The sequence below is a fragment of the Kryptolebias marmoratus genome, linkage group LG5 (genome assembly GCF_001649575.2).
Source record: "Kryptolebias marmoratus isolate JLee-2015 linkage group LG5, ASM164957v2, whole genome shotgun sequence".
NCBI classification, from domain to species: Eukaryota; Metazoa; Chordata; class Actinopteri; order Cyprinodontiformes; family Rivulidae; genus Kryptolebias; species Kryptolebias marmoratus.
Genome location: NC_051434.1, coordinates 11,130,590 through 11,147,287, shown reverse-complemented (window position 1 = coordinate 11,147,287; position 16,698 = coordinate 11,130,590). Strand labels below are relative to the sequence as shown.

The 16,698-nt window shown below is 39.1% G+C and overlaps 1 protein-coding gene across 10 annotated transcripts in view; it reads left to right on the top strand.

Moving 5' to 3' along the window:
* The window catches only part of LOC108241456 (potassium voltage-gated channel subfamily KQT member 4), a 50,861-nt gene that overhangs the window by 25,485 nt on the left and 8,678 nt on the right, over positions 1 to 16,698 (top strand). For 3 of the 10 annotated variants that reach the window (XM_025007268.2, XM_037975702.1, XM_037975701.1), the window contains exons 2-12: positions 5,135 to 5,225; positions 6,565 to 6,691; positions 6,810 to 6,985; positions 7,991 to 8,116; positions 8,493 to 8,603; positions 8,700 to 8,795; positions 8,908 to 8,996; positions 11,425 to 11,550; positions 11,906 to 11,926; positions 14,591 to 14,820; positions 14,904 to 15,003. In XM_025007268.2, the coding sequence (XP_024863036.1) occupies positions 5,135 to 5,225; positions 6,565 to 6,691; positions 6,810 to 6,985; positions 7,991 to 8,116; positions 8,493 to 8,603; positions 8,700 to 8,795; positions 8,908 to 8,996; positions 11,425 to 11,550; positions 11,906 to 11,926; positions 14,591 to 14,820; positions 14,904 to 15,003 (1,293 nt within the window). The remainder of the gene's footprint in view (positions 1 to 5,134; positions 5,226 to 6,564; positions 6,692 to 6,809; positions 6,986 to 7,990; positions 8,117 to 8,492; positions 8,604 to 8,699; positions 8,796 to 8,907; positions 8,997 to 11,424; positions 11,551 to 11,905; positions 11,927 to 14,590; positions 14,821 to 14,903; positions 15,004 to 16,698) is intronic. The other 7 variants (XM_025007270.2, XM_017425612.3, XM_017425604.3 and 4 more) reach the window with 7 other exon arrangements.

Genomic DNA, 16,698 nt, shown 5'->3' with positions numbered 1-16,698 from the left:
GAAGTGAATCAGGCTGGAGTTCAAAATCCCAAATAGGCAGGGACAGTGTCTGAAGACGAGCCAGGAAATCTGAAACCAGAGGAACATTTCAAAAAGGTTAATGCAAAACTGGATTGAAAAAAAATGACAGGAAAATGAATAATCTGATCTTCTGTTTATCTCAGAAGTTGTGTTAAGGCGCTCCTAATGACTCATTATCAGCGCTTCATTGTGCTCATAAACAGCACAACAACATGCTCACTGATAGAGAAGGGACAGAACGATATGTGTAAATGATTTAATGCGATGCAAACTCAAAGGCGTGCTATTACTCTGGTTATTACTGCCTCTATCACTGCTTTGAATGTGCAAACAGCTACGCTGGATTTTGATATCGGAGCGGAAAGTTTCTTTGACTTCCCCAGTGGGTTGGAGGATGTTCTTTTCGGTTGTTTTGACTGAAAATTGAGAAACAGATAAAGAAAACTGCCTGAGAAGTGTTGGACATGGCATGAACAGTGTCACATGAATTTCACACAAGAAATAAAACTTTGTAAAAGCAGAATGCTATAAAGGTCACACCAAGTACTTCCGGGATGAATTAAAAAAGAAAACTCTGCACATGTATTTGTAGAATATTTGTAATTATTCCTGTGTTTAGTGGGAACCAGAGGGACTGAGGGGGAGAGACATGGCTAAGAAAGTGATGATTTTGGTACTTCTACTGAGTTTCTGAAAATATAAAGAAATAAATTACCAGCCTCATACCTAAAGCATAGAAAGGCCAATGTTTAGAAAAGAATCTGTGGAATGCGAGCCTCAATTTGTCTGTTTTATAAAACCGCGCACCTGTATTTATTTGTCTACGCTAATGATGTAAAAGAGGCCCTTGGGAGCCATATGATTTGTGATTTGAGGTCTGTCTGTGGTTTGTGGCCTTAATGAAATGAGGGTTGTGTGGTTTGTTACACAACAACACAGCAGAACTAGATGCATAAACAGACATTATTTAAGCAATTGGCAGTAACTCGTTGCGTTATTGTCCTCTTCCTTCCTCCTCCTTTAAAAATCAACGTTGCTCGACACTATGGCAGTGATGGCAGTCTTTGTTTTATCCACAAGCCACAAGCAGCCAAGTCAGGAGCTTCCAGCTCCTGTAAGTGCGATTTACTGAGCCACCTTTAGAAAAGTAAGGCTGAATCCCATTTTCTAGTGTTTAAAAGGGCTTTATAGAGAAATATTTTAACTATCCCACCCCTTGTAACTTTGATTTAAGGGCTAAGGGGTGGGATAGTTAAAATATTTCTCTACAAAGCTGATTTGTCATTGGTTATTGATAATTATCAATTACATAAACAGACAGCACATCAGTAGGCACACATGTACTGTAGCCTGCAACAGACTTCAGCATACAGCTTTATTTTCTTATACTTGTTAAGAAAGACTGACAATAATACCAAGCATAATATATTGGCCAAACTACACATTACAATAGCTGTGGTGACAATAGAATATTTTAAACAGAGAAAAAGCTTTGTAAGTTTTTCTCCTAGCGTAGCTCTTACGTCATTTGATTAAAGTGCGCTCATAAAAAAAAAAAAAAAATCTCTCTCTCTACATCACAAACAGAACTGGGACACATCTATTCCCTCCATGTGAGGGAAGTCTTCTGGTACCTCTCCATTTTAAGGGAATAAAAACAGCTATTGATGAACTTAATTTACTCTATCTAAAGTGAAATCCCTAAATTTTAGCAAACACAGATTCCATTTTATGAGCTTTTTAAAATCAGAAATGTTGTCTTTTTGTTTTTTAAAGCCAAAGCCGTTGATCCAACTATCTGTGCTGTAACTTGTTTCCTGTCATAAAGCACAAGTCAATAAAAGAAACCACCTGAGATGCCACACAGCCTTATCTTTTCCTTGTGGACGCACACACACGCAGCTTTGAGTTAATTGAGGGGAAAAAGACAGACAGTTTGGTCAGCACATTACTCAGCTGATGAACGACCAAAATGCATTGTTTGCACCGAGTCATCAGAGCGGTTTCTCAGACCGACTCCGTCATCGCTCGAGCACCGACCCTCCGCTGTGCATGCATCACTGGGCTGAGGAGCATGCAGAGGTAATTGGGGGTGTCTGTTTATTCACGCTTGGTGTCTGGTGTCTTCCTAGCTGTCGACGGTCCACTTTGTCTTTCTATTTGTGGCATTTCACCAGCTGGAAACTGTGGCCGTGCAGGCAGACAAACACAACAAACAGTCTGAGGAGTTTGCTCACAGCGTCCTCTCACTTGTAAAAAAACAAAATAGTGGCAATTTTTTGGAAGCTGTGGAAAACAAAAACACAGAAGTAAGAACCTTAATCATGCTTTGGTAAAGCTCTCTAAGCTCACAGACTTACACTGCTCTGCTTGAAGCCTCTAATAAACAGGAATATGATAATTTGCCCCGTAGACTTTGGTGAAACCAGAATCTTAGATGAAAGCAGATTCTCCATAACTTCCCAAGTTCTCATAAAATAATACTAATTTCACACGAAGTGTTGGTGCTGGAAAGCCATGTCAGTGGAAATTGGTGAGGAGATCATTTTGGGACACTCAGCTTCTCGACACTTGGTGCTTTTTTTTCTTACTGTGTTATTGAAAAACACCTAAAATCATCAATGCCATTTAGAAATAAAGACAAACATTGTGTGATTATGTTCTAAATGAATTATACTAACCCCCGTGCAAACTTGATTTTAACCTTTTTGCAGTGATATAAACCCACTTTTCTTCTAACATCTCAGTTTTCAAAGTAACTTTTTATTATGAGGGCCTAAAAGGCATTTTATTTCACACTCGTTAGGCTGATGTGAGCCATGTTGATCCTCTTACTGATCAAAAAGAAAAGGCACCATTGTGTGAGGTCTTGTGAACTTGTGTTGGGCCCAACTTTGAGCTTGAACATGTTGTCCAGCGGAACCAGTGGCTGCCAGCTGGCTAATCCTTCCTCGCTGTTTGAGCAGACTCACATGTTACAGGAAGCACTGCGTGTTTGTGTGTGTGTGTGTGCTTTAACAACACTTTTTACTACTATATTTGTCCTACAGTGTAAGCAGGAAATGCAGTGTGTGAATTTTATTAGGTTTTTCTTACTATTGTTGGTACTCTGCAAGAATCTCCCTAATACTAAATTATTTTCTGTGTTATTTTAGGTTGAATACTTCATTAAGACAAACTTGACTTAATGAGGTTAAATACTTTCACAAACGTGTATATATATATATATATATATATATATCATTAACCTGCTGACACTGGAAGTCATTGTACCTTAAAAAAAGCATAAAATTAAGGAAAATTTAGTTGGTTTCTTATACATATCATCAATGCTCTTTGATCACCTTTGCATTTTTTTTCTTCCTTTCTTTCCATCAACTAAGTTTGATTCATCACCTTCACGCTCTTAAAAGCTGCACGACAAAGACCAAATAGTTAAACATAACCTAAAATCATGCTGATTACGTGAAGTAAATTCATCAAGTATCTATAAATTTGAAACACAATAAACATGTTTTGAAATGAAGCCAAATGTCTCTTGTTCAGATACATTGTACTGCGGATGAAGACGGGCGGATTTGGCCCAAAGTTTGTCATCAGCGTGGTTTTTAGACCTGGACTTTATCCTCGGATATTTTCTTTCAGAGAAGAGCTTCTGTTCAGGTGTCAAAAAACAGCTCCGGCTCTTTAGAGACAGGCTGGAGACGTACACGACAACTCTGTGACTGTTTCAAAAGTTGTCACACAAAATGTTTGAACATGCCCAAAAGACAATATTCCAGAGTGGATTCATCTCCCCTCTGAAAGAGGACTTTAAATAATCTGAGTTCGCTGGCAGCCAGAATTGACTGTGATAGTTTACAATATCGTAATCAGTACTTTTCAACCCAATGCTTTCCTCAACAGTCGTCTCATTTTCAGTGAAATAACAGAGTTTGCTAAGCTCTTGTCCTCCCACATTTTAAAACATCTCTAGAAAAAAAAACTGAGCTGTTTACACTAACATAAGAGCCCCTTAAACATAAAGTAATATTATCCGGAATTTATGTTGTTGTATTTTGTAGAAGCACTGAAACTGAAGTGGCCATTACGTCTGTCAGATGATAATTTCTGTCCCAGCTGAACTGCGGAGCGCTACTTTTTTTATTTGGGACGGGACAAAATAACACCAGCAGTTTTTAAATTGTAAGGTTACATCTGGCAGTACAATTTTTTATTTATTTTGCTGACAAGAAACAAAAAAAAACCCTGAAAACAAGACAGATAATTCTTTTTTTATAGCTAAAAGAAGATCCTGTCATGAATTTTATATTTTTATTTGTTAGAGTTCAAACAGACTAAAATGAACTGGTTCATGTTTATAATTCACCATTTGAAATTCTGTTCAATAATGAAGTAGTTTATGATTATTTCTCCTTTTTTTTGCATTTTTTCAATTTTATATTATCATTATCATTTTATAATCACGTTTTTGTGGGGTTTTTTGGTTATACAATAAAGTCTAAAATTATGACCAAAATGTGTCACATTGTGGTCACTTTAAACCATTATAAGTCCAGTGTTTCACTCTAAGCACTTTTGAATTTTTAAGCAAAGTGTAATCCGTGAAAACCCCCACAACACTAGAAATATCATTCTCAAACTCCTGAACTATTTACCCACTTAAGGACTAAGCTTTTCTCCATCTTCACCTAAAGAAAGCCCCTCCTTGTCATCCTGTTTTCATGTTTTTTTTTTTATAAAACATATTTTAAAATGTGTCATTATAATGTCAGTTCTATTAGTCTCAATATAAAAAGCAATTTAAATAATCTTCAGAACATGTTTTGTCTTTTCAGAGCAGCGAATTAGATTTTTTTTTTTTTTCCACCTGGATATTTTCACTGAATTTTGCAGTTTGTGTTTTAAGTGTTTTAGTTTGTTGTCCTCCTGAATAAAAACGACTCTGCTGTGTTTGAATCGTGTTATGGATCAATAATCCTTTTCCTGCTCATCTGCAGGGTGCAGCTCCTCTGTATATTTCAACGACTTATATTTAGTCCTTTTGTTTTGAGGCAGACTAACGCACATTTTGAAGTGTGTCTGAATCGCGTGTGATCATTCTGTGTTTCAGTTTCCTGCTTGTGTTCAGCTGCTTGGTGTTATCTGTGTTCTCAACCATCCCAGATCACCAGAAGTTTGCCAACCACAGCCTCTTCATCCTGGTGAGACCTCTTCCTTATCTGTGTGCTGTGTCCCCCCCTCATACATACACTGACATGTAACTCCTGCACGCGTCTCTCTCACTCCTGTCTGTATGTACAGGATGTGCTTGCACGTGTCGTTTGCTCAACAGTAACGGCAGAAACCCAGTAAGCAGTTGAGAGGATTCAGGTGTTGTTGACTGAGCAGGAAATCACAAACGTGCTGCACTAATCCTAAAAGCAAACCCCTTAATCGCTGCTCATTCTTTACGCTTTAGCGGCTTTAGTGAAAAGTAATGGACACTCACTCTTTCCTTCCTAACCTGACTCAGACACCTCCTCGCCTCTCTCGGCCCACCTCAGTCATCATTATGTGTTATTTAGAGTCTCATCGACTCTCACATTCATTCAGTTTATGCTTTGAATCAATCACCTGCCCATTAGCAGCCACTCGACCGTCAGCGGACTTTTCTGACGCGTTCATTTGCTCAGACTGGTTTTGAGCACCTTCAGAAACTTTATATCACCATAAAGTTTGATATCAAAACTTTTATCTAATAAAGTATATCAGTTTAAAATTGCATCTTATGTGTCGCAACAGCTCGGCCCTCATTTTATCAATCAGTTACCGTGACGTTAGGTTAGAGGTTTGATTGATGTCGTGTAGAATTAGAAATCAGAAGAAGAAGATAAACAACTCAAACAAACAAAGATACTGTGAAGGATTCTGTATGCAGAAAAATAGGTCAATACTTTTTACTCATTTTATCAACATATTCATGGAATTATTTGTACATAATTTATGATTACTTATGTTTTGTTTTTGTGCTTCCATAAATTCACTACATACTCGGATGAACACAACGCACCTTTAACACTTGATAAATGAAAGCTACATTTAAAGCCGCTGTGAAACAGAACGGATCGCTATTTGCTTACAAATTACACTGTCAATAAAAGATGGGGTTAGCCATGATTTAATCAGAATTTCAGACTAAACAGCGACCTTTGCTGAAGAAATTAAAACTAGTGATTGTCTGAAAAACAAGGTGGCGTATTAAGACTTACTCTACTCCGGACAGTTTTTTCTGGGGATTTTCTGCTGCATTTGCACCTCCCATCCACACAAACGGAGCTTAAAGTGACAAAAATAGATGTTTTTAGAAGCACTTTCCAAAATGGAGACCGAAGCAGTCTTTACTTTTGTTTTTGCAAATATCCTTTTTTAGAGAGAAGTAAAGTTGTGTGTAAAATGTGACCGTGTTGGGTCTGTAATGCCTTTGAGATTAGGTGTCACTCCCTGGCCTTTTATTGATGCCTGTCTGTAGATTACATGAAACATTGTGTGTGTGATTTGCAGGAGTTTGTCATGATTGTGGTGTTTGGTTTGGAGTACTTCATCCGGATCTGGGCAGCTGGCTGTTGTTGCAGATATCGCGGATGGCAGGGACGTCTGAGATTTGCCAGGAAACCCTTCTGTGTTATAGGTTAGTGTGTGTGAACAACTGACAAAACCGCACAGTCCTGTTAAAAAAGCTAAATTCAAACTTTTGTCCGATTAAACTTTTTATTCTGATTAATAACTCTCCTTTTTGTTTGCTGTAGACTTCATCGTGTTTATAGCGTCACTCGCAGTGATCGCTGCTGGGACGCAGGGTAACATCTTCGCCACGTCAGCCCTGCGCAGCATGCGCTTCCTGCAGATCCTGCGTATGGTTCGAATGGACCGACGGGGAGGCACCTGGAAACTGCTTGGCTCCGTGGTTTATGCTCACAGCAAGGTGGGCGTGACAAAATGTCATACTTCCTTTGGCTTATGTGAGAAATTAAAAGTTGTCAAGCAGTTGAGCACTACATTTATTTCACAAACATAATTATGGATTGTTGACAAAGGAGAAATAAAGCTGAGGCCCAATAATTTAGATTGTTTAAAGGTGGAGTGGTTTTAAACAGTTAATATCTTACCTGTTGTAGATAGCTCTATGAATGATCTCACTTTGGAAAAAAAAAGAGTTTAATTCTGACCGGGTTTATGATCTAACAGCTAAAAGTGGACTGCTATTTTATAAACCTTTATATTATCATTTATTTCACATTACATCATTATTCTGCCAGAATGATGATACTCTTGCCTGAAGTGATCAAGATTGCACCAGAAGTGCTACAGCTAGCTGCTGCTGGCCCTATTTGTGTATGCAAATAACCGCGTTTCGTGGCAAAGTAAAGATTTTGCAGCGAGAGTGGGAAAATTTCGACTCTGAGATTATTTTAAGATGGCAGCAACCCACTTTGATCTTGGCCCAGTTCTGCGTCAGGTTCATAACCTTTCCACAGAACCATTTCAGAAGCTCTGAACTTTTCCTTTAAGGAGCGCTGATGATGCCCTTAATGGTTGCTGATTAAATGAGTAACTTATTAACTGTTAGTATGACAGGAAATGTCTTAAGCCTAATGAATGATTAGCTGGTAGTTAATGTTCACTGCCCTGAAACATCAAAGTTGCGTCCAGCTGCTCATTTGTGTCACTTAGTTGTTAGTTTTAATGCTGACTTCAACACCTGACATCCTTCTGCTGGCAGTACAACACATGCTGTCATCTATGATGATGATTAATTGATGCATCAGTGCACAAAAGTCAAAGTGCAAGCCAAATGTGATTATGATGAGAACTTAGCCAGCAGTGACGATAGGGATATGGTAATAAAATCAAGGTTTATGATGGCAAAGATACTGCTACTGCTGCTGTTCACAAGTGTGATTAATAATCCCTTCTCTCTGTCTCACAGGAGCTGATTACAGCCTGGTACATAGGTTTTCTGGTCCTCATCTTCGCCTCGTTTCTTGTCTACCTGGCAGAGAAAGATACTAACACAGATTTTGGCACCTATGCAGATTCCCTCTGGTGGGGAACTGTAAGTACTGCAAAATGCTCCAACTTCACAGGCTCTTTGAAAACAAATCATCTCTTATTGTAGCCAGCATTGTTCAACCCTGATCTGCTTTGTTTTCAGCTGCTTTTTATTCAGAATGATAGCAGTGCAGGTGTGAAAGGTGATCTAAGGTTTCAGAATAGTTTGATTAATAAAACCTGCGTCATTTGAACAAAAGACGAGCTCTGAGCACCAAAAGATGTGATTAAATGTTCCTGTTGATTTAATTCTGCTGCTGAGTTTTTATTCCAGCTGTTTGTAGGTTGTAGGGTAGTCACATTTGACGGTTTTAAAGCGCACGCAGTTTTGCCAGCGCTGAACAGTGTGAGATTTATACTATATTTCTTCATCTGCTCAGATAACTTTGACCACAATTGGTTATGGTGACAAGACCCCTCACACGTGGCAGGGACGGCTTCTGGCTGCCGGCTTTGCCCTTCTGGGTGTCTCCTTCTTTGCCCTACCTGCTGTAAGCCTCCTGTACTCCATGACATACCAGTTGTTTTTGTTTTTAATCTAAATCACAAGACGCAGCTCTGACTCTGATCTGAATTTTGACCTTCAGGGAATTTTAGGTTCAGGTTTTGCCTTGAAGGTCCAGGAGCAGCACAGACAGAAGCACTTTGAGAAGAGGAGGATGCCAGCCGCGAACCTCATCCAGGTAACGGGCACAGCGGAAACACGGCGGCCGCTCTGATGCTCAGTGGCCTCACATTCAACTGTGCAGTGGTAATTTGCACTGGTTTTCCTCTTTTGTGTGGGTTTTTCTCCAGGCAGCATGGCGTCTCTATTCTACAGATGCCAAGCACTCGTATCTCACAGCTACGTGGTATTTCTACGACAGCATGTTGCCTTCGTTCAGGTAGGTTTTACCCATCATGCCTCTCCAACTGCAGTGGTTCGACAAGAATAAGAAATCTGTGGGGGCCCTTGTTGTTCAAACTCCGGACGTTTAGGAATCGCAGTGTCACAGAAAGCAAACAGTAACCTGATGGATGATGTGTGAGAATTTGCTTTTCTTCTGTTCATCCGATCATTTCTTTGGGATAAAACTGAGACTTTTTGTCTGAAAACTCCTTTTCAGTTAAAGTGTGCTTGATGTGAAAGAAAGAGTGTTGATTTGCTCTCCATTAAATTTTTATGTTATAGTTTCACAGTTTTGCCACCCCTGCTCGGTTATCTTTTTAATAATTTAGTTCTACTCAGTGTTTTATTTATTATTTATTATTTATTTTTTTGCATTTGGGTGTTTCTTGTCCATTCATTCATGCTTTTTTTTTTTTTAATTCCCCACTTTAAATTTTGCATTTCGCTGTTTAATTTGAAGACATTTGAGTTCCTAGGAATTTATTTATTTTGTTACAGCTACTTCTAGAAATCATGGCTCGGATTTTAAAGTTTTAAGTTTTGAAAAAAGCTGCTCAGTGATGCTGAATACTTTATTAACACTTTATCTTGATTATTGTTCTTTACTGAAAAATAAGACAAAACATCAAGTAAAAAGTCTCAAATGATTTTTCTAGGAGTCAAAGAACTAAAATCCTAAAAAACAATATTAAGCTTAAATTTACTGTTTTGCTGTAAAAGCAGAATATGGTTTGTAAACATAGCTTTATAATGAATATTTTGCATCGTTTAGGGGGAAAAAGGGGAAATCTTGAGTTGGATAAATAAAAAATCTTGGACACAATTCCACCAATTACGCAGTTTGGGATGTAAAAATGTTTTAATTTGCATCTTCTAAAGATGATAAGAGATCTAAAGGTATTTTCTAATTAAATGTGTATTCGGTTACTTTTGTTGTGTAATTAAATCATTTTTTGTGCCTATATTTGAAAAAATTCTTGTAACTATAAAAACTCACAACTCAAACATTTACCAGTTTTAACTTTTTTTTACATTCAGAAAATAAAAGTCATATTCCCAAAATCGAAAATTTATGATGGGAAGTCTGTTTGACTTTTATGACAGAGTATTAGGGCCACAAAAGAAAAATAACAAATAAATGTTTATTTATTTAGTTTTAACTTATTTATGTATTGTTTATTTTGAGTCAAGTCAGTAAAATGAGAGTAAAGTCAGACTGTCAAAATATCATAAATAAATTCAACATTTTCTTTATTCTCATCATTACGTTTTCATTTGTGACAATAAAAAAAATCTTTCTTGTGTTTATGTATTTTTACTCTGTGACCCCAATACTCCCTTTCAGAGTTTCCATGCAATGTCATGTTTATGAATTAATTTAACTAATTTTTATTTGCTTGAAAGGAGAGGAACATGAGAAACATCAAGGTGCATCTTCTTTTTTTAAAAAATAAACATTAAGCCAAATCTTCACCTTCCAAACGTGTCTTCTCATGTCATGTGCAGTATATTCAGGGTTCAAAACTCGCTCACTTAAAGATAAAATGCAGGTAAATGACAGAATTAGGTTTCACCAACCAGGAAGTTGGAAATCAGCTGATTAGGTTGAACATCTGATGTTTGCTACTAACGTGTGGCGCTGATTTAAATAATGAGACTAAAACTGAGACAAAAGGAGAAAACTGTTTTTGTCAATAAATACCCTAAAGTGAGAATTCATATTCTTTGAACTACAGACAGGTTATGAATAAATAATATCTTACCTGTTGTAGATAGCTCTTTGAGCAGCCTCAGGTTGAAGAAATAGTTTAACTCTGACTGTACTGATGAGCTAATGGCTAGTCTGACAGGGGACAAGACCAAAGTGGATTACTTTTGTCCTAAAATGTCTCCAATATCCCTGATTTCTTTTCATTCATGTAAACACTATTTTATAAATAAATTTGTATAACTGTTATGATACTTCTGCTGGAATAACCATGTAATAAAAAAGTGACAGCAGAGTAAGGGTTTATAATTTAGTGTTTTCATGAAAGGCTTTAAAGTGTTTGGTCCTGGTTCCACTTGGACTAGCCCTTAGCTCGTCAGTCAGGTCCAAAGAGCCATCTACAACAAGTAAGATATTAATTGTTCATAATCTCTCCACAGAACCCCATTTAAATAGATCTACATTATCCCTGAAAACCATTTTTTAGCAGATTTAAAAAAATTTTAGTCTTTTTTTTCTTTTTTCTAGTTTCAGCCCTAAATTAAACATATATTTATATATTTTGGACCCTGCGTATATCTCATTTTCCTCATGTTTCCCTCTTCTTTTGAATGTTTGGACCATTGATTTGGCCTTTTTGTGGCTTTCTTTATTGTTTTTTTTTTTTGTTCATTTGTCATGTGTCTTTTTGTTTATTTGTGCACGTGGGTGTCAGAGAACTGACGCTACTGTTCAGTCACCTCCAGCGACAGCGTAACACCAAGAAGGTTCTCCAGAACTCCTACCACACGCTGCTGTCTGGGCTGCGGCCCTACAGCTCCCCCTACCTGTCGGGGGACAGGTACGCACCCTCGCCACCCCTCCCAGCCTCACAGTTCATCCAAACAGGTGGCCGAAAGTCTGCTAGCAGTCACACTGATCGTCAGACACAGGTTACAGAGCAGCACATTCAAAGAAGACTGACCACACAGCTTTTTGCATGGGAGTGTTGTTGATCTAACAGTTCACTAACACGGTTTGAGACCGCTGTGTTGCCGGCCCCGCTGCTTCTCCACGTCTTTGTATGCTAAACTCATACTCTAGCCATCCCTCCTGCCTCCCACTTATCACTCATCAGTCTCCTCTTTCTGTCTTCCTTTTTATGTTCATTCTGTCCTTTTCATGGCACCCATCATCCATCCTCCATCTGTTCTCAGGAAGGCAGAAGCCCCATGCAGGTTTGTTCTTCATGCCATGAGGTGTGCTTTTAAATTAATTAAAGGGTTTCCATAGTTAGAGTTTGCTCAGTAAGACTTATTATCATAAAGGTGATTATATGAGCGGTTAATACCAGATTTATGCATGCTAGATGCATGAAGTACATGAATGATACAGGTTGTTCTGGAAGGTTTTTCTGCTGTCACACCGTGATGGATATACCATAAAAGTCTGTTTTGGCTTTTTTCTTTTTGATCTAAACCAACTCCTTCCTTCTGAGTGTGTCTCCATAATCCAAACGTTGCCTCTCAGCCTCATATCTTCTTGTTTTAAAGTGGCTAATTGGAGTATTGAGAAGTCACACTTCGCCCCCCCCCCACCCCCCACGCTCCATCCCTCTCTCCGTGTTTTCACGGCGCGCCCAGGTTGCGTTCACTGGCCACTTCCTCCACTCCTCTCGCACCCCCCCCCTCACCCTCTTTCCCTCTGCCTTGTGTGTCTCCCCAGTCAGCTCCTTTCTAAAAAGCGAGGTCTCTTCCGGATTCATGCCGGCCGCAAGCAGAGGTATCCACGGCAACGATCCTGTTGCACGGGGCACGCTCAAACGTCGCAGATTGATAACACTGCTCCTTTAACAGCGCATCCCGCCCATCTTGCCTGAACCACTTCAGATATTTGTGGACCAGTGCAGTGGCTTGCTAAATGTTATCTTATATTTAAAGCATTAAACTACTTCAGGAATGTGAGTCTCATCTGAAATATATTTACATTTGCAACAACTTGTTGCAGCAGCCAAACAAAAGGTTTAAAGAGGCACTGCATTTCGGCCCACAAATGGTTGTGAATCATTTAAATATGAATACATATGTTATTTTCAGATGTCTTTTTCTAATTGCCTAAAGGGTTTGCTCAAATCTTTTGAAGTAGGGTTCTATAGAAAGTTTATGAACAATTATTATCTTACCTGTTAGAGATAGCTCTTTGATCGACCTGTTTGAAGAAAATGAGTTTAGTTCTGACTGAACTGATGAGGTAAAGGTGGATTGTTGCCATTTCAAAACAGCCCCATTATTTGTGCTTGCAAATAACCAGAAGAATTACTGGGAAGTTTTTACATTGGAGTTGTTTTAAGATGGGAGCAGTCCAGGTTGGTTTGTCGTGCTTGGATTACCCGTTACTTTGTCAGAATTAATCTATAATTCTTCAAACTTGGGTTGTTTAAAGAGCAGTCTACAACAGGTGAGATATTAATTGTTCATGACCTTTTCTCAGAACCCAACTCTAAAAGATCTGAACTGCTGCTTTAACAAGCTAAGGCTGATTTTAGTTGCTTTGGTTTAAAGCTCAGATTGAACATCATTAAGTCCTAGTTGGTTTATGACCATGACAAGCTAAACACACGTATTTTCCTCTCATCAAACATCTTTGATGGCTTGGGGAAAATAATCCAAGCAAAGACCTGCAATGTTCAGATTTCACACTTCTTATTTTCGGTTTTATTTTTTGTTCCTTCATTGAGTCTTCTTGGAGAAAAGATTCATACGTTTGTGCATGCTTCTGTTTCTTATTTTTTTCAGAGCAGCTGTATAAACCTCTGTACGAAATCAACATGCTTGTGTTGTGTTGTACAGGGTTTTTCGAGTGCTTCTCTTTGCATGCAATATTCCCTCAGTGTTTTTTGCAAAGACTCAGTGAAGCCCCGAATGCATCCAGACCATTTACTTCTGTTCCCAACGGCATGCAAAGGTCTTTCACTTTCTCCCTCCCATTGCCTCCAGTCTACCTGAAGCTGTTCAGATTGCCCGTATGAAATGCATTTCCCACCAACATTCTCAGACTATTTAAATTTTAATTTAAATGGCTGGCTTATGTGTATCACACGCAAGACAAGGAGTATATCATCAGAAAAACGTGGGCTGGAATTGCTCTGCGGTGCATGACAGTTGCGCTGCCTGTGGATCCGTGACAGTCTGTAATCTGTAAGTGGCTGAGTGGGAGTTGTCCACAAGAGCATGCTATATCGGCAGCATTTAGAGTCAATCCCATGTGGAGAGGGGCTGCCAAATAGCTTCTTTTTTTTCTCTAAATTTCTCATATCTGCTTGACTTGGATTGTTGTGAATGAGCATATAATGAGACGCCTTGTGTATGACTTCCCTTTGAAGCCAATATTTCGATGCCTAGAAGTCTGCTGAAGGGATTAGGGTGGTTTTTGTGATGTTAGGTGGGCGATTTTCTGCCGTACCAGCACTACTGCACGTCTTGAATCAGGTTTCAGGTTGATTTTGCTGATTCAGTTGCTAAGATAGGCACAATAGGCAATTCCTCAGGGCAGAATCAGTTTTTAGCAGTGTTTAACAATGCATTTGCTCAGCTGTTTTTAAAAAAAATAATGAATTAACTAGTTTTTTCTTCACCGCAGCTAAATACAAAGCCTGTTTGTGTGCTCCTGCCTATGTGACGGTATTGCAACCTTTTCTGTTACCTTCCCAACACTAACTAACTCCTTTCTAACAAATTTAGGCTGCTATTCCGCTGGTTTCATCAAGTCCCAGAATAATACAGTGTAGTTTCACTCAAAGACCTCATGAGGACAATACGACCAATAAGAAAATTTGGTGCCCGTCATCATCCAAAAGCATCACCGTGTCTGAATGTGTTGAGTTAATTTAACTTTACTCTCAGCAGCAAGCTGGGCTTCAGGGATCGGATCCGGATGAACAACTCCCGTTCATCCCAAACCATCCGGAACAAGGCGTCGCCGCTGCCCCCCAGCTCCAGTGTACGACGCTCTCCCAGCCAGGAGAACGTCCCAGAAGCCACCAGCCCTGGGAAGGTCCAGAAGAGCTGGAGCTTCAACGACCGCACACGTTTCCGCACGTCCCTTCGCCTCAAGCCGCGCCCGCCTGCAGATGGTAAGCAGAACACACGCTTTTAATTTAACCTCATCGGCATCAAAACTTCTCTGAAAATCTGTTTTCTTTTTGCTTGTGCTCAGTGGAAGGACTTGGGGAGGACAGTGTGGAAGACAAATCTTACTGTGACGTGGCCATGGAGGATGTGATTCCTGCAGTTAAGACTCTAATACGAGCTGTCAGGTGCGTCCCTCCATCAACAGCAAATACACAATCATCCATACTGACTTTATTAGGCACTTCAACAACCTGCTTTGTGTTTTCATTTCTCTTATAAACTCAAAGAAGCCTCCATGCAAGAACGTTTTATTTCTTGTTTCTTAATATATACTTGTAAATACAGCACCATTTCCAGAAATGTAGTCTTCCACACTATATGTAGAAAACGACCCAAACGCGGTAGTAACTTTGCCAGGCCTGTATGTGGCGCTGTAATGCTGCTACAAAAGTACACCAGAAACAGGAAACAAGACATGGAGCAATATGCGTTGGATAGGAACCATAGATTGAAGGGTTCTCATCATGATGTTTAAAGCACATCAGGGTAAAATGTTTTTACACAAGTGTCCATCGTATCAGGTGCACCCCACCTCTCTCAGGGTGACTGCTGGAGGTGGACACCAGCTCCCCCTGACCCAGAATGAAGCAGGTAAATTAAATAGATAAATGGATGAAAGTGTCGGTCTTTTAAAACTATCCCCATTTCCCATGTTTTTTCCATGAGTGCTTGATGTATATTGTTTTTATTTTTTTTGGCAACATTTGTTTTTTGTATTGTTGGCAGAAAATGTTCAGTAACGTGATTAAAAACCCTCTTTGACCTTACATTGTTTGGTGTAATAATATGGGGTTTTAGCTCTGCTTTTTTTAAGGTAGCATTATTGTTTATCAGTCTTGTTTTCTCACTAAAGTAATACAAAGTTTTTGTATTAGTGGTTAAATTAGAGTTGGGTCCATTTAGAGGTTCCTAAAATGCTTTTTTTCTTGCGGATGCAAGGCTGAAACAATAAACTTTTACAAATTTACAAAAAAATGTCTGAGTGTGGACATGGCCATTGTTAGGTTTATGTACACAGCAAGGTTTTTACTTATCTAATCCTTCAAGTGATCTTCGCTCCAGCTGGGCTTGCTGTCCTTGTGGTCATGGACAGAATAAGGCCACTCGTATAAAAAAACAAACTTGTGCATGCATGTTCAGACTGGAGGTGCTTCTCGTGGTGCGCTGAAAGGCAAGCTAGTTGCACCTTTATTTCATGCAGACTCAGCTGACGGAGTAGAAACATCTACAAAGGAGAAAGTAACCGAGCCCTCCTGTAGGCACGATGAGTTCCCATATTTGACCTTGTCGCCCTGCAAGTCCGCCTCATTGGCGTGGTCATGCGTGACGTGGCATGATAGATGTGCACGCAAAGGTACGAACAGTATGAGAGATCCCGGTGTGACTGAACAAAGGATTCAGCTCAGTTGTGACAAGGACAGCTGTAATAAAATGTGATTCAGAGCTTTTCTGATATTCTGTCAGGCTCTTATCTCTTCCTGTAACGAAACACTGCTGTACAAACTGATGTGATGTTAGGATACCATGTCACTGGAGGACGACCTTACAGAAAAATGGGCCTTTTTTACAGGTATGCCCCAAAAATTGCACAATACACTTCTATAACAACCAGTAAAAAAATGTACAGCCTGTAGTAAAAATGCATTGTCAGTTTAGATGTGTCAATATTTTACAGCATTTTCTGTGAAGGAACATGCAGTGACATTTATGCATAAATTCTTTCAGATGCATGCATAAAATTGACTTTTGATATGAAAACGGATTTCTAAAGTAGATACAGTTATATTTTTTTTTGGTTTCCTGTTCAGGTTTTTGTATTG